Source organism: Vipera ursinii (assembly GCF_947247035.1).
Source record: "Vipera ursinii genome assembly, chromosome: 4".
NCBI classification, from domain to species: Eukaryota; Metazoa; Chordata; class Lepidosauria; order Squamata; family Viperidae; genus Vipera; species Vipera ursinii.
In genome coordinates this window covers 14987117-15006064 of record NC_139514.1, presented here as the reverse complement: position 1 = coordinate 15006064, position 18948 = coordinate 14987117, and the positions used below count along the sequence as shown (strand labels likewise).

Below are 18948 nucleotides of genomic sequence, written 5' to 3'. Positions count from 1 at the left end.
TAAGCAGGCATATACATAGAATGAAGGCTATTGCTAAGCACATTTGATTTGTGCTTAGATTGTAAGCCACCCTGAGTCTTCGGAGAAGGGCGGGATATAAATGGGATTAAAAAAAAACACAACTTCCAAATCTGTGAATTTCTTGAATAGAAAACATGCATCACTGATTTCTTAAAATACATTCAGTGGCACAACTAAATAAGTATTTGCTTTTAAAATATGAATGCTTCTACTATATTTATTACCAGTAATTCTTTGGACTGGAAACTTAATCATCCCATCTGTCCCCAACTTCTATATTTGTACAGCTGAGACTTTTTTCTTAAAAAATGCTTATGAATATTTAAAGAGAAAAACACTGTAAAACTAAACTCCCTGAGCTGCAGTTATTTTGGAGTAATTAGACTTTAGTGTTTGAACATTGATTCATTTCATGTATTTCAGTGTTAAATGTAGGATATTAGGGCAAGAAAATTGCCCGGAGCAAAGTTTTATATAATCATGTAGACATCATAAATATCACTCATATCTGGAAGATAAGCACTTAGCAAGACAAATGAGCAAAGGCCATAAACATTGAGGATATTTTATAATGGCTGCTTAAGAGGTCCTAATGATATGAGGGGAAAATTCCTAAGATTAAAGTACTGCTTTTGAAATCAAATGCAATATATAAAATTCATATGTGTGGAAATAAAGTAAATTTGGATTATGAGACATAACTGAGTGTTCTTTGCAATAGGTGCTCAGGATTTGGTTAGGAATTATTTGCTAGACTTAATATAAAGGCATTATTTTTCCAGCTGGAGAGACCAAATCCTCACAGGGCTCAAGGAACTTATTTCAAAATAACTGCAATCCTCCTATTATCTTTTCCCAAGGAAAACACAAACTTGTCTCTGCTACTTCATTAAAAAGTGTGTATTTAGGGTCCTGAGCCACAAATTGGTAGCTTACCTAAAGCTGAATATTTCACACAGTTAAATTTGTTCTTGAGTGAAAGTGAACATTGTAGAGGACTACCTAGCTTGCAATTTCACAAAATGTCAAAGAGATGCTAAAAATACAAAATGTTAAGTATCTTTAGTTAATATGAAAACGATTTCATTTTTTAAAAAAATCTTCCATGTTACTTTTCTCTGGAACTCTTTAGAACAGGGGTCTTCAACCTTGGCAATTCTACGACCTGTGGACTTCAACTCCCAGAATTCCCTAGCCAGCCAGGGAATTCTGGGAGTTGAAGTCCACAAAGTCTTAAAGTTGCCAAGGTTAGAGACTCCTAGTTTAGAAGTCTGCTAGCTGTGATAGCAATCCTGCACTGCTATGTTTCTATGCTGGGAAGAGAAAACACGAGGTACTTCTACTAATTACTGACTTCATATGTGCAATTTTTCCATCGCTCGTTTACTCACCTCAACACAATTCTTGATCAGCCAATGATATCTTTCTTATATTTAAAGGCAACAAAACTGTTTTACAAGCACAGATTCTTTTGGATTCTTGGTTTTCTCTTGAGCTTGCTTCTTTTCCTGCAGATGTTTCATTACCCGGCCAGGCAATAGTATCACTGCACTGGTAGCTTGGAAATGAAACATCTGCAAAGAAGTAACCAAGTCTCAGAGAATACCAAGAACCAAACAGTTGAACCCTGAACAACTTATATTCTTTATTATTGATTCTCATTTACCTAAGGTCCTTCATTTCAGAATCATTGTAGACTAACTTACTGATTAAAAATATTTACTTCAGTAATAACGTCTGCTGTTATAACTGAACACTTCTACCTCTTTGTAACAATAGTCATTTTGTTTCTTGATGTACTCCATCTGGTGATATCTACATATACCTATAGTACTGGTTATTTGAAGACTGTGTTACCAATGAATTGCAAGAATAATGAAACCCTTAAGATGCAGCATTTGTCTAGAAAAAAGATTGTGGAGTTTCTTGCAGAATAAAGACTAAAAGGGATAAAGGAGTTTATTAAAAATAATTTAAAATCTGGTGATGAATTCAATTCTCTCTTTATCAATGGATCCAGAGATATCCAAATCCTTTAAATTTAAATAAGTAAATAAAAGTCAGTTCCTTTAAGTCATCTTAAAAAGGGAAACTTATACACAAACACAGGGAGAGAAAGAAACACACACATAACTTTTGCGGTCACCCAAAACCATGCTCTCAGGAATTGTAAAGAAATGCCTATAATAAGTTCCTTATGTTATTATTCCATGCTTTTTTAAAGGTTCAAGCATTTGCCATAAACCAAAATCTCTTCACCAAGTATATACCAAACAATTAAAACAAAAGAAAAATGTAATCACAACTGTCTTCCTTGTGAGGTCTCCATCCAGTGAAAACTCAAATTTAATTGATTTTTTTTAAAAAAAAAATATGCAAGCGGTCTTGAGAGAAACAAACGCATGGTATGGATTTTTCTCTTTCATCATCGATATAAAAGCAAAAACCGTGCTATGAAACTGAACAGGCAATCTTCAATGTGCAGAAACGGCCTTACTGCTGTATCCTTCTTGAGGAGCTGAATAGAATTTAAAATAGAATAGAGCTGGAAGGGACCTTGAAGGTCTTCTAGTCCAGCCCCCTGCTCAAGCAGGAGAATCTACACCGTCTCAGACAGGTGAATGTCCAGTCTCCTCTTAAAAATCTCCAGTGATGGAGCACCCACGATTTCTGAAGGCAAGCTGTTCCACTGGTTGATTGTCCTCATTGTCAGGAAGTTTCTCCTTAATTCCAGGTTGCTTCTCTATTTGATCAGTTTCCAACCATTGCTTCTCGTCCTTCTGATGCTTTGGTGAACAACCTGGCCTCCTCTTCCTTGTGGCATCCCCTCAGATACTGGAACACTGCTATCATGTCTCCCCTATTTCTTCTTTTCTTAGCCAAACCCAAGACCTGTAGTCGTTCTTCGTATGTTTTAGTCTCAGTGGCACAGCATCACTGGTTTGGGGGTTTTCCCATTTGTGGACACTGTTGTCACACGGAACTTGAAATTTCCTAATAGATTGAACCCAGCCAATTGTTCAGTGAGTCGTGCACCATATTACAACCTTTTTGCCATGTGTGTAAAACAAATCACCACAGTTAAACATGCAGCCATTAAGCGAATCTGGATTCCCTCATTGACTTTTTTCGTGAGAAACTCCCTAGGAAGGAGAAGTGTAGATGATAATCCCAGGACCCTGGAATGCTGCAACCATTGTAAATACATGCCGGTTTCCAAGCACCTGAAGTTTGATCACATGACTTTGGGGAATGCCGCAAGGGTGCAGAGTTCCTCTTTGAGGTAGATGAGTGGTTTGTAAATATGAAATATAAATAAATAAATGTCGTGTGAAAACTGGACATACATCACGTTTTTCAGTGATGTTCTAACCATATGGTTAGAAGAGCCTTGGTGGAGCAGTGGGCTAATGCCTCCTTAAGTAACACCAGCTGCCTGCAATTAGTGCAGGTTCGAGTCCCACCAGGCTCAAGGTTGACTCAGCCTTCCATCCTTCCGAGGTAGGTAAAATGAGGACCCAGATTGTTGGGGGCAATTAAGCTGACTTTGTAATAATGCCGCTTGGGGGTGTGTGTGAAAGCCCTAATAAGCAGGCATATACATAGAATGAAGACTACTGCTAAGTTTGTAAGCCGCCCTGAGTCTTCGGAGAAGGGCGGGATATAAATGGAATAAAAATAAAATAAATAAATAAATAAATATGGGACTTGTGCTTAACCTCACTTCCTAACCTCTTGCTCTGGGGTTTTCAAACTTGGAAACTTTTAAGATTTTTGGACTTCAACTTCCAGAATTCCTCAGCCAAATTCTGGAAAGTGAAGTCCACAAATTTGGCTGAGCAACTCTGGAGTTGAAGTAAACAAGTCTTAAAGTTGCCAAGTTTGGAAACCCCTGCTCTAGCTCAAGGGAGCTGAAACTCACCTCCTCCCCTCACCCTCACAGTGGCTGGACAATGCGATCTATGAGTTGTTAGGAAAAGTGTTTGGCTATAAAACTGCACTGCTAGGCCATCCTTATGTAAAGCTTTCAGACGGAATTTAGGCACAGGTCTTTAGCCAGACAGATCTTCCCAATGATCAAGAGTTCAAGATTTCTGCAAAGCAAACATACAGAACATATGCTGAAAACCCCAAGATGACTAGGGTTTCAGCAATTTATTTCTTCAATGTTGGGTAAGTTTGAAGGGACTTTTCCAGACAATCCTACACTTACAGGTATAATTGAGTCTTACAATTTTAGTTGTAAGTCAGGATAATCATAAAGAAGGTCTTCATGTGACCATGCCCAATTTTACAACCATTTTTGTGGCAGTTGTTAAGTCAACATGGTGGTCATAAAATGGATGCTACTGTCATTAAGCTAATCCATTATTATTCACTACGGCAAAATTGCCTTTTGCTGAAAACTGGAAGTAATTGCTGGTCTCCAGCAAAACTGTCATCAATTGCAGTCATGTGACCATGGGGCATTGCAAAAATATGGTCACGTGATCATGGTGGGGGGAGGAGGAATGTGCAGGCATTGGAACTCTAAATCTGGGTCATAATCCTATTTTCAAGGTATGTTGTACTTTCAAATGGTGGCTAAGTGAACACTCTGTATTATTTCGGGAGCTATTGTTGCTCAGGCAGAGAGTTATAAACCAAGTTATGATTTTTTTATTGTATAACTGATAAGTTGGAGGATTCACTGACTGGCTGATGATTGTCCCTATTTGTTGATAACATTCTGAAGTCAATAGGAATAAAGACAGTCACATACTGGTTTTCAAAAATGCTTTCGACAGACTGGGTAGTGGTAGTTTCCATGTGGAAATGCTAATATTATGTATCCTTATCCAACCTAGCACCTTCCAAATGTATTGGTGCAATCTCCCTTACCCCAAGTTATAATGGCTTGGAAGACACAATAATAATAGCCCAATGCAGAAGGAAGGCAGCAGGTTGGACCATGGGTGAAATTTCAATGTCCATTTCATCTAGCAGTTTATTCTCCACTTGGGAAATATAGGTTTAAGAAGAAAGATGATCTTAGTGATGTGATCAACAGATCTGGATGCCTTACAGTTGTTAAGATGCCAACTTTAATCATTTTAGTCCTTTTTCCTCTTAAAATCAATCTCTGACCATTTTCTTGACAAGTGCACAGTGGAAAAAAATTTGCAAGCACTGTTCCACCCAAACAATCCCCCTAGTGACAAAAAAACTAAGGCCAGGGTCACTTAGAAATTTTGTTTTGAACAAGGTCTGATCCAGCAGAGCAGTTCTTTTATGTTCTTTAAAACTGGATCATTTTGTTCCCGAACTGTTTGAGCTTTTCATGTCCTTCCTCTCACTCTTAATATGGGAAGTAGAAAAAAAAAGCTGAATTGAAGGGAGATGTCCACTATCCTGCTCCATTTGCAATCAGGAAGAATAAGCCAGGTCCATGGATAAATAAATTAACTTTACTTGGAAGCAGTTATCCAAAATGATTATGGGATCCCTACCTTTTCAAAGTGTCCAAATAGAGCAATGTTTCTCAACCTTGGCAACTTTAAGGAGTGTGGACTTCAATTCATCGATCAGAGTTAACTTGAGGTAAAATGGGCAGCCTATAAATTTTTATAAGTAAATAAAATTCCCACAAATCCTCAGCCAGAAGGACTGGCTGGGGATTTCTGGGAGTTAAAGTCCATACATCTCAGAGTTTCTTAGGTTGAGAAACATTGACATACGATACAATGGGTCGAAGTATTTTCCAAAGCACCAAAAGGCAAGGTGAAAAACAATGGATGGAAACTAGCCAAGGAGAGAAGCAACCTAGAACTAAGGAGAAATTTCCTAACGGTGAGAGTAATCAACCAATGGAACAGCTTGCCTCCAGAAGTTGTGGGTGCTCCATCACTGGAGCCTTTTAAGAAGGCACTGGACAACCGTTTATCTGAAATGGTATAGGATCTTCTGCTCAAGCAGGAGGTTGGACTAAAAGACCTCCAAGGTCTCTTACAACTTTATTATTCTATGTTCTTTCATGTGGATTCTTGTTCAAATTGGGAATTTGGACTTAATGGCTCCTTCTTATGCTACAATTCTAATGTCTGTGTGCCACAGGCAAAGCAAAACAGATCCCAATGATCTTATTGTGCGGAAATCTTGTGTAATACAAATTTCCCCCTTTAAAAATACGTCAGTAGAAAAGTGATATCATATTTATGGTCCCTATACAGAGCACCACTGACCCATGACATAACTGTTTGGTGGCTTATGAAACAAGAGCAGAAAGCATGCAAGCGTATCTGTTGTAGAGAAAGAATATAATTGGAAGCGATGGTTTCAACAGGATTTCATGAATGAACATGTCCAGGCATCCAGCCAGATCAGCACTGCTGTTTGTAATGGTACCATGCCCAGCAGCCTTGAACTTGAGACTACTGTGCAATTCTCGATTCAGTAAAAGCAGTACAAAGATTTACTCAAACAAGTCATAAAAATAATCCTAGATATAGAGAATGTAATGGCAAGTGAGATATATTTTTTTACCTTGGAGCTTTCTTCTCTCCTCAAAGCAGATGAGAGAGAGTGTACAAAGTCTTCACAATCATAATGAAGAAGCCTATAAAGTCTAGGATTGAGTAACAGGAATTTACTAGGACTAACAAAAACAGCCCTAAGGAACACTGAAGTTTTAGACTCCTTCTAAAAGCTTCATCAAGTTTTTTTTTAGAACAAATCAAATAGAAAAGGAATAACAAAGTCTAACAACAAAACCAGATGTTCCAGCCTTGAAGTTTACAATTCAGGTCAGTCCCAAGATGGGAAATATACACTGATAGATTGGTGGGTATTATCTAAGGGAGATTACAGCCTTAGGCAAATCTTCATCTCATCTTCCATTAGAATCAAGCATCCAGGGTGGTTATAAGGATTGCATTAAGAACAATTACAGGAGGAACTTTGGTATGTTTCAAAGCATGGCTTGAAGTCCCAAAGATCATCAATCACTTTTCAGGGCAGCAAGGATTTGAGGTCAGAAAGAACAAGAAAAGGAGAAATGAACGGATCTTTTTGAACAAGAAAGAGCCAGTGCCTCTGTGATTCTGGAATCCTACTGTACAATCAGGTTGCACTTTGGCTGAACTCAGCTGAGCAGTATTCTCTCTCCCACTCCCACAAAGGTTGTTCTTCAAGACAAAGAAGGCAAAGCTGTTTGATATACCACGAAAAAGGAGACAGTTTTTAATGTCCAAAGGAAGCTCCGTTCAGCTGTTTTAGTGAGATATCTGGGGTTTTGTTTTATATTAGGTTGTGCTGCTTATCAAGCAAAGTATAGGCTTTCTAAGGCATATCATAGCCTGGAATATAATTTCTGGTAGGAATTATACAAGGGTTTCTGTGTTAAGAATAAGTAATCAGAAAGAATGCACCTTTCTCCTCCTGTTTTTCCCCTGTGAACAACCCTGTGAGGTAGGCTGGGCTGAGTGTGAGTGACTGGCCCAAAGTCACCCAGCTGGCTTTCATGGCTAAGACGGGACTTGAACTCATCATCTCCCACTTGCTAGTTTAGTGTCTTAATCACTAGATCAAACTGGCTCTCGTTTATTTTATTTGTCTTCCTAAGCCTTCAGAAATGTAGTGTGCTTATAACTTCTAGCTTCCCCAGCTAATGTAATAAATAGCTATGTTAACTACAAATTTCAGGAATTGAAGGCTCAAAATATTATGGAGAACAAAGGAGTGATCAGTTTGGTACTGGGTCCATTAGTATTCCACATGATTCACGGGAATTGCCATTGTCAAAGCAAGAAGTCCTCAGACAGGAACTGCTTTACGGTAATTTATTCTGAGGAAAAAGAACAGCCAACCACTTAAGAGTATGATGCAAGCATACCTGGCAGACTCCACCGTTGAGTCCGAAATGAATAAATTCTTGTGTAAGCAACTGGAGAAGAGAGGAAAATCCCAACAACTCCCAAATGGAATTTTACACAAAGCTCAGTCTTGTTCTTAGTGGGTCAATGACAGCTCTGTTCTGGGGTTCAAACTCTTGGGTTAAAAACAAGTGCAGTTTTTATTAGCCATTGTTAAAAAAGCAAGCCATCATAACTCTGAAATTATCTCAGAAAACCTTTCCTTGTGCTTCTGTCCAATATGCTTTTTCTATTTAAGATTATTTGTCTCACTAGCCTCTTCTAATGACCTTGGGCTGTTAGATGCAAGGACTTTGGAAAAATATCACAGAGTTCTGAAAATGAAGGCATGCCAGCGATCTTCATAATGGCAGACAACACAACCGTCTAAGATCTAAGACCCTATCAGCAAGTCTACCACATCTGTGATAAACGAATGCATTCAATATGCTGTTTTTCTCTCAACACTTAGGCAGTTGTGCGTTGTTTCACTCAGCTGATTGCTTTTTAAGGACCTTGTTTATTCTAGCTAAAGACTTCCATGAAATCTGGCACTGTGTTCCATGAAGTTTCTGGAAGACTATGCTGATTGGTAATTACTGGAGTTGCAATCTAACCTAACATGAGGGTGCCAAGCGGCAAAGGCTAGTCTGCAGTATTGCACAAACTAGTTATTGTTGTAATGAAAATTGCCGCTTTTGTGATATATTAAATAAAGAAATGTTCTAGTATGTGGTCATGATTTGGCCAGGTTAGACAAATTCTGAATTGGTCAAGCGCTGATCTAGAAACCCTTCATTTTTGAGCTAGTTGCTTATTTCTGAATCAAACCCATGTTTTTTTAACCCCACTGTTTCACTGTTTTTATTACCAGCCTATAACTACCCTCAAAGCCATTTTTTGTCATAGCTGGTATTTTATTCTAATGAGCAGTAGGTCTCAAGAAATCCATGATGCTATGGACTGAAATGGTAGTCTTCTGAACACTACACAGATGTTACATTTACGAGCTGCCTTCCACCATGGTCGAAACATTGGGTTGAAACTCACAGACCTATGGGAGGAAAAGGCCACTCTTTGTCTTCAAATGCACTTCTACCCTACAGACTATGACACAACAAAGGCAAGGGCATTATAGTAAATCAAATCATATTTCATTATGGCCTGAGGCCATTTCAAGGGCACTATGGATGCAATCACTCACTTTGTACAGCATCCTATAACTTCCCTCTCCCCTCGTTTCTGTTTTATTCATTTATTTACGTATTAAATTTCTAGGCTGCCCTATTCCAAACAACTCTGGGAGACCTTACAGAATTAACAACAGGATTACAGGAACAAAAAGAGAAGCAACAATTCAGCGACAAAATAGCAGTGGCAATAGCAATAGCACTTAGACATATATACTGCTTCACAGACTTTTATACCACTCTCTGGGCAATTTACAATGTCAGCATAATGCCCTCAACAATCTGGGTTCTTGTTTTACCAACCTCGGAAGAATGGAAGGCTGAATCAACCTTGAGCTGATAAGGATCAAATTCTTCCCAGTGGACAGAGTTAGCCTGCAATACTACATTCTAACCACTGCGCCACCAAGGGTCATATGTCAACATTGCTAGAAATTCATAGGGTGAGTCCATCAATCCATCCATCCATCCCTTAAATTCTCCAAATCTGAGATTAGGCAGTAGGGGCTATTTATGACATGAAGCAGAAATCTTTCACTGCTGCAGATATCATTAAAGTCTATGAGTTCCAATCAGCATAACCAATGGTCAAGATTGATGGGTACCTATATTTAAAAGAGAACCAATGCCCAGTTACTCTGCAGAGATTCCCCATTTCTTCGCCTCCTTTGTCTTTTTCCCATCCTACTACTGATTATGCTTTTGCTTAAAGGACATGAATGGTTGATAACCAAATGGAAGAATGCTAAGATACAGAAAATAATTTATCTTAGATAATTTTTAAAGCCTATTAAAATCTTTACTTTTTTAAAAAAAATCAATAAGGGAAAACAAGATCCTCAAATAGGATGGGAAAAATAATATGCATAGTTTTAAGCATTTTGTTATTCACCTCCACAAAGAAAGCAAAAGGAACCTCTACAGATGGTCAAGAGAAGTGAAGTTGGTCTTTAACAGCAATATTAATCTTTTGCAAGTTAGAAAGGGGTTCCATGTGACCTTCAATTTCCCTAACACCAGACACATTTTTTTTTCTTATTCCACAATGCAATGCTCTAGACCAGACATGTCAAACACAAGGCCCGGAGGCCGGATCTGACCCACGAAGTGGTTTCATGTGGCCCGCGAAGCCATCCTGGAAACAGTGAGGGAATGGCCCCCACTGCCTTGGCCCTGGCCCAGAGACCCTCCTTCTGCCAGAGACCCTCAGATCTGTCCCACTCCTGCCCAGGCCCCCATTGTTGTTGTTAGCTGCGAAGTCGTGTCCGACCCATCGCGACCCTATGGACAATGTTCCTCCAGGCCTTCCTGTCCTCTACCATCTTCTGGAGTCCATTTAAGCTCACGCCTACAGCTTCAGTGACTCCATCCAGCCACCTCATTCTCTGTCGTCCCCTTCTTCTATTGCCCTCGATCTTTCCCAGCATTAGGCTCTTCTCCAGTGAGTCCTTCCTTCTCATTAGGTGGCCAAAGTATTTGAGTTTTAGCTTCAGGATCTGGCCTTCTAAAGAGCAGTCAGGGTTTATCTCCTCTAGGACTGACCGGTTTGATCGCCTTGCAGTCCAAGGGACTCGCAGGAGTCTTCTCCAGCACCAGAGTTCAAAGGCCTCAATTCTTTGGCGCTCAGCCTTTCTTATGGTCCAACTTTCACTGCCATACATTGCAACTGGGAAGACCATAGCCTTGACTATACGCACTTTTGTTGACAGGGTGATGTCTCTGCTTTTTAGTGTGCTGTCTAGATTTGCCATGGCTTTCCTCCCCAGGAGCAAGCGTCTTTTAATTTCTTGGCTACAGTCCCCATCTGCAGTGATCTTGGAGCCCAGGAAAATAAAATCTGTCACTACCTCCATTTCTTCCCCATCTATTTGCCAGGAATTGAGAGGGCCAGATGCCATGATCTTGGTTTTCTTAATGTTAAGTTTCAACCCAAGTTTTGCACTCTCCTTCTTCACCCGCAACAAGAGGCTCTTTAGTTCTTCTTCACTTTCTGCCATTAGAGTGGTATCATCTGCGTATCTTAGGTTGTTGATATTTCTTCCGGCAATCTTAATTCCAACTTTTGATTCATCTAGCCCTGCCTTTCTCATGATGTGCTCTGCATATAAGTTAAATAGGCAGGGTGACAGTATACAGCCTTGCCGGACTCCTTTCCCAATTTTGAACCAATCAGTGGTTCCGTGTCCAGTTCTCACTGTTGCTTCTTGACCCGCATATAGGTTTCTCAAGAGACAAATAAGATGGTCTGGTACTCCCATCTCTTTAAGAACTTGCCACAGTTTGTTATGATCCACACAATCAAAGGCTTTAGCATAGTCAATGAAGCAGAAGTAGATGTTTTTCTGGAACTCCCTAGCTTTCTCCATGATCCAGCGTATGTTGGCAATTTGATCTCTAGTTCCTCTGCCTCTTCGAAATCCTGCCTGTACTTCTGGTAGTTCTCGATCCACATACTGCTGAAGTCTAGCTTGTAGGATTTTAAGCATGACTTTACTAGCATGAGAAATGAGTGCAATGGTGCGATAGTTTGAACATTCTTTGGCACTGCCTTTCTTTGGAATTGGAATGTAAACTGATCTTTTCCAATCCTGTGGCCACTGTTGAGTTTTCCAAATTTGCTGGCAAATTGAGTGTAGCACTTTTACTGCACTGTCTTTTAAGATTTTGAATAGCTCAGCTGGAATACTGTCACCTCCACTAGCTTTGTTGTTGCTCAGCTTTTCTAAGGCCCACTTCACTTCACATTCTAGGATGTCTGGCTCGAGGTCAGTGACCAACTCATTGTGATTATCTGGGACATTAAGCTCATTCTTGTATAGTTCTTCTGTGTAATTTTGCCACCTCTTCTTAATCTCTTCTGCCTCTGTTAGGTCCCTGCCATTTTGGTCCTTTATCATGCCCATTTTTGCATTAAACGTTCCCTTCATCTCTCCAGGCCCCCATAGGCACCCTTGATGTGAATGATGTAGAGCTGGCCATGCCCACCCAGTAGGCCATACGCACTCTAGCCACGCCCACCCATTAGGCCACACCCACCCTGGCCATACCCACCCGGCCCCTTGAGGGCAACCACAATGCTGATGCAGCCCTCAATGAAATTGAGTTTGACACCCCTGCTCTAGACAAAAACTCTTGGCAAGAAGGCTTGTGCTTAAAGCCATTTTTCATTAGTTAGTAAAAAGGGAGTATCAAGAGATTGTGAGCTATTAGTTATTTCTGATTGTGAATGATTATGACAGAACATTACTTAGGTATTTCCATACATCAGAGTGCTCTCTTGGACACATACAAAAACTATTCCAACCAAGTCTTATACTACACAACTCTTTTATTATTACTGGAATACATTTTTCTTTAAAAAAAATCTCAGGAAAGTCTTCATGATGTTCCTTCGATAAAAGCATTCAAGAGGCAAAACTTTATACTGGCTTCTAGCATGTCTGCCTATGTCCATCCTAGATATTGTTTGACTTTCCCTACAGCTCAAAATGGTCTAAAGAACATCTAGTCCTAGTGGACAATCACTTAAATATGAGCCAGCAGTGTGCTACAACTGCCAAAAAAGCCAACACAATGCTAGGCTGCATTAACAGAGGGATAGAATCAAGATCACGTGAAGTGTAATACCACTTTGTAAGTCCTTAGTAAGGCCACACTTGGAAAACTGCATCCAGTTTTGGTCACCACAATGTAAAAAGATATTGAGACTCAGAAAGAGAAAAGCAACAAAGATGATTAGGGGACTGGAGGCTAAAACATATAAGGAATGGTTGCTGGAATTGGAAATGTCTAGTTTAATGAAGAGAAGAACCAGGGGTGACATAATAGCAGTGTTCCAGTATCTCAGGGGCTGCCACAAAGAAGAGGGAGTCAAGCTATTCTCCAAAGCACCTGAAGACAGGACAAGAAGCAATGGATGGAAACTAATCAAAGAGAGAAGCAAGCTAGAACTAAGGAGAAATTTCTGGACAGAACAATTAATCAGTGGAACAACCTACCTCCAGAAGTGGTGAATGCTCCAACACTGGAAGTTTTTAAGAAGAGACTGGACAGCCATTTGTCTGAAATGGTATATCATTTCCTGCCTGAGCAGGGGGTTGGACTAGATGATCTCCAAGGTCCCTTCCTATTATTTTTTATTATTATTATTATTATTATTATTATTATTATTATTATTATTATTATTATTATTATTATTATTATTATTATTTCCTCCTCCTCCAAATATCCTACAGAAGACTTTGTTGAACTGAGGAACTCAAATTAACGTCATTTTAGACCCAAAGATCCTGATCAAAGCAGATCCTTCTCCACTTGTACAGAGAAGATGAAGTCCTAGATTATACTAAAACCAAGCTGGAGTAGAAAAACATTTCATACAATTCTGACATTTGGGATTTAGCCTCACAACATCCTAAAAAGAAATGAAAAAATAAATGCAAAAAATAAATTTCCAACCATCAGATGAAAACAGGTCATTCTTAGCTATTTCAAGAAATATTTCCTATCCGAAATGTCAACAACTATTTTTTTTAAATGGAAACTCCAGGCCTCTAGAGACAGTCCTTATCTTGCTCAGCTGGAAACTCATCTAACTTGGTAAACTGACATAGCTTAAGTGTGAAGTATTAAAATATTGACACTGAAATCCAGTTATAAAACTCTGTCTCAACGTACAGAGGCAGATAGAAAAATGGGAAAAGTTAGCCTTCAGGCAGTAGTTTAAATGGAGACCATTTGCATGATGACTTTCAATGTGAAAATATTTCATTTTTAAATCAAATCAATCCTACGGTATGTTTCCAGATATCTTCTCTTGTTACTAAAGTCAAATAAAATATTGAAAACATCGAAAACTATTTTCTATGTGAATATATTTCATTTTTAAATCAAATCAACCCTATGGTATGTTTCCAGATATCTTTTCTTGTTACTAAATTCTAATAAAATCACTGCATCCATCTTAATGTGTGCTTCTTTGGTACAGTATTTTAATGATCCCTTTCCCCCCTTTCATAATGGTTTCCCCTCATGTACGCTTTTTGGGGATCAACCAAGTGCTGATTTATTGGTGGTGACAGGAACTGATCATCTTCTAGCTTGTCATCTGAGCCTGACATTGTAGGGGTCTTTTGGGCTGAGAGTGATCAGCTTAGCCATCCAGCCTGCTCACAGTTTCCTGGTTTCTACTCTGGTGTCTTAACCATTAGACCAGGGGTAGGCAACCTCGGCTCTTTTATGACTCATGGACTTCAACTCCCAGAATTCCTGCTGACTCAGGAATTCTGGGAGTATTCCTGCTGACTCAGGAATTCTGGGAGTTGAAGTCCATGAGTCATAAAAGAGCCGAGGTTGCCTACCCCTGCATTAGACCAAATTGGCTCTCGTAATGTTTTAATTTATAAACCATCCTCCCTGCAGCAAACTATTTGGCACAGGTCAATCCTTGTCCTGTTAAGATTTAACCGATTTATAATAAAGCATAAATGTGTTTAAACTCTAACTGTGGCAGTTAATCATTAGACTGTGGCAGCGTGCATGAATTTCCCTTCAGACAGCCAAAAAGACTAGATGTATTCATCATCTCCATCTACCAGTGAAACCTGACCAAGGGGGGGGGGGAATCATATTCTGCATTCTGTTGGATAACAGAGGGGAAAAGGAGTGGAAGCCTCAGTTCTGCTAATCTTTGTCAATTTGGCCTATGTCACATGCATTGGGCTAGGTTTCCAGATATTTTCTCTTGCTACTAAAGTGTAATAAATCTGTGATCCAGCAGGCTTGAGAAGCCTATTCTCCGATCAAGTGGAAAGCACTAGTTGGTGAAGTTTAATCTACGGCAGGGGTGAAAAAAATTGGTGAAAATGTAACGAGTACAAGGATTTAATTTGAGGAACAGGAAGAAGAGTTGCTATTAAGCCAACAGTCAGATACAGTCTGGGACAGAAATGTAATCTGAGAAAACAACTTGGACAAGATCCTCTTTAACACTCATGAAGATAAAGAGAGGGAGTGGAGAAACACATTCAGATTTGGAAGATTCTGCTATGATAATCTTCAAATAAAAGTATTATACGTCTCTATGACTTTGTTTCCTAGCCTGGTCTGTCTTGAAGGGCTGATGATGTTAGTAGAATGCCCCAATTAAAAAGGTATTGGTAGAGTTAGTACAATTATTTGTTTCACTTCTACTTAATTAGAATTAAATAACATCATCTATCTATCTAACATTATAATCTCTGGTCATGTATTTAATAATTTGCTCCTTATCATCACATAAAATACAAGAATTTCTCAATTTAGGACTACAATTGGAATCAGAATTTCTGCGGCTCAGTAAGGCGGTTGTTAAGTCAGTCATGCCAAATTTGATGACCCTTTTGCCATGGTCGTTATGCAAATCACCACAGTTGTATGTGAGTCATGCAGTCGTTAAGCGAATCCAACTTCTCCCATTGCCTCAGAAGCCAGTTACTGGCAATCACATGTTCCCAGGATGCTGAAATACATGCCGGTTGCCAAGTGCCCGTATTTTGATCATGTGACCATGGCATGCTGCAATGGTCATAAGTGCAAGGAGTGGTCATAAGTTACAGTAACTTCAAACAGTTACAGGTAGTCCTTGACTTACAAACACCACTGAGCCCACAGTTTCTGTTGTTAAATGAGACATTTGTTAAGTGAACTTTGCTCCATTTTACCCTTGACCAAAGATCGGTACACTCCTTCTATCTGGGATGGTCGTCCTCTTCCACTGAGCGCGCAGCTTCGGGAGGGACGCACATGGAGCGGTGAGGGAGGAAGGGGACACCCGCCTAGCCAGCCAGATCAGCCGAATCAACCCTGGCGATCAATGGGGTGACAGATGTCGCAGCCAGATCGCCCTCACATCCCCCCATTTTACAACCTTTCTTGCCTCAGTTGCTAAATCAGTCACAGCAGTTGATAAGTTAGTAATACGGTTGTTAAGTGAATCTGGCTTCCTGATTGACTTTGCTTGTCAGAAGGTCACAAAAAGGGATCGTGTGACCTTGGGACACAGCAATGGTCCCAATTATGAAGCAGCTGCCAAGCATCTGAATTTTGTTACTGTGAAAAATGGCCATAAGCTACTTTTTTCAGTGCCATTGTTACTTTGAATGGTGACTGAACTGTTGTAAGTTGAGGACTACTTATACTACAGAAATGGTTGTAAGTTAAGGATATCTATATTACAATTTGGTAACAACTTGTGCAAGTATTTGGGATGGCAGCAAAGGGGCTAAGCCAGGGGTAGGCAACCTCAGCTCTTTTATAGCTATGCTGACTCAGGAATTCTGGGAGTTGAAGTCCATGCGTCATAAAAGAGCCGAGGTTGCCTACCCCTGGGCTAAGCTTTACTTTCAGTTTCAAATTATATAACTCTAATCTAGGGTCTTTGGGCTAAATGTTCTTCATGCTTAAAAAAGAGAAGTAGCATCATAGCTCCAACTAACCGTAACAGCTACTATAGTGCAGTAAAAGCAAGAATTCTGAATAAAAATAAGGCTGGTTTCTTAATACCAATAGCAATAACACTTAGACTTATATACCAGTTCACAGTGCTTTACAGTCCTCTTTCAGCAGTTTACAGAGTCAGGTTATTGCCCCCAACAATCTGGGTCCTCATTTACCGACCTCGGGAGGATGGAAGGCTGAGTCAACCTTGAGCCGGTCAGAATCGAACTTCCAAACTGCTGCCAGCTGGCAGTCAGCAGAAGTAGCTTGCAGTACTGCATTCTAACCACTGCACCACCACAACTCTTAAACGTGTAAAGAAAAAAAAAAAAGCAGAATATGCAGACTGTGAAGTACAAAATGATGTATTTAATCGTCCATTTAACCTGCCCAGTATTATTTTTAAAATGTGGTTAATTCTTGCAGGGATTTTACAAAACTGAAATTAGGGAATTTCTAGGATATAGAAAGAAAAGTGAAATTTTACAAGTATATTCTCAGGCAGACTTACCAGGCGTTTCCTTTCCTCTTCTACAGCAATCAGTAATCGGGCAAACTCTTTTAATGACTGGGCTATAAAAAGACACAAAAAACCCCACATTACTTTTACATTATACTACCGTGCTATTCATCACACACACACCCCGCTTATAAATTCCTCCGAGAAGAATCATAACTCCAAACTAATATCCCTGGCTATAACTTCAACACAATGCTCTTTAGGCTTCTTTTCATTTCTATTAAAATACAGAAAGAAAGTGGGGAAGGGTTCAGAAACAAACAAAATAAATACAGAATTAAAACACACATGAACATATAAAAACATCAGTTTTAAACAAACCAATAAACCTTTACATCCATCCATTCTCTTTAAAAGAGAAACGATCCAAAAAGCTTCCCCCTCCCACTCTTCACTTAATTATTTTTTTAGGGGGGATTCATAATTATTAAACCTATAATATATTTTAAAGAGATTGTAATGAGTATGGCCAGGTACATAAATATGAACAGATGAAGACTTAAAACCTACTGGGATGGGAAGGGGGAAAAAAGATGGTTGCATTCCTGTACACATATCTTGCTGAATTACCCCTTTTTCTCTGTAGATATGGACACCTATGAATGTTTATGTGTACATACACACACATTTGATGTTGCTTGTTCTCAACCTGATGTTTCTGCGTCATTTAAATCATCATCTACTTCCCTTTCATCAAATCTGCCTATAGTGCTGAGCCCAAGCCTTTTGAAGGACACAAAACTCCAAATTGTTAAGAGGGTCCAAATCTTGAATCAAGTGCTCACATGTTAAATTTGGGAACCTTTATTTCCAGCAATAGTTTAGAACTATGAGTAGAAATTAATAGACAGAGTAGAGCAGTTTAATAAAGAAAATAATAATAATAATAATAATAATAATAATAATAATAATAATAATAATAATAGAAGAAGAAGAAGAAGAAGAAGAAGAAGAAGAAGAAGAAGAAGAAGAAGAAGAAGAAGAAGAAGAAGAAGAAGAAGAAGAAGTTGGAAGGGACCTTGGAGGTCATCTAGTCCAACCCCCTGCTAAGGCAGGAAACCCTATACCATTTCAGACAAATGGCTGTCCAGTCTCTTCTTAAAAACTTCCAGTGTTGGAGCATTCACCACTTCTGGAGGCAGGTTGTTCCACTGGTTAGTTGTTCTAACTGTCAGGAAGTTTCTCCTTAGTTCTAGGTTGCTTCTCTCCTTGATTAGTTTCCACCCGTTGCTGCTTGTCCTGCTTTCAGGTGCTTTGGAGAATAGCTTGGCTCCCTCTGCTTTGTGGCAGCCCCTGAGATATTGTATCACTGCTATCATGTCACCCCTCACACTTCTCTTCATTAAACTACACATACCCAATTCCAGCAACCGTTCCCTATATGTCTTAGCCTCCAGTGCCCCAATCATCTTTGTTGCTCTTCTCTGTACTCTTTCTAGAGTCTCGACATCTTTTTTACATTGTGGTGACCATCCTATCAAAAGGAGGGTACTTAGCTCAACAGCAGTACTTGTAACATACATAAGTGGGTAACCACTTAAGTATGAGCCAGCAGTGTGCTGCAGCTGCCAGAAAAGCCAATGCAGTCCTCGGCTGAATTAACAGAGGGATAGTATCAGGATCGTGTGAAGTGTTAGTACCACTTTATACTCCATTTATAAGACCATACTTGGAATACTGCTTCCTGTTTTGGTCCCATTACAAAAAAAGATGTTGAGATGCTAAAAAGAGTGCAGAGAAGAGCAATAAAGAAGATTAGGGTACTGGAGGCTAAAATATATGATGAATGGTTGAGAGAACTGCATATGCCTAGTCCAACAAAGAGAAGGACTGGGGTGAGGTGACTGAAGTC

The 18948-nt window shown here is 39.5% G+C and overlaps 1 protein-coding gene across 1 annotated transcript in view; it reads right to left on the bottom strand.

The window, feature by feature from the left end:
* The window catches only part of ARHGAP42 (Rho GTPase activating protein 42), a 172730-nt gene that overhangs the window by 94195 nt on the left and 59587 nt on the right, over nt 1–18948 (bottom strand). Inside the window, exon 3 of the mRNA XM_083361927.1 lies at nt 17088–17149. Coding sequence (XP_083218053.1) covers nt 17088–17149 — 62 coding nt within the window. The remainder of the gene's footprint in view (nt 1–17087; nt 17150–18948) is intronic.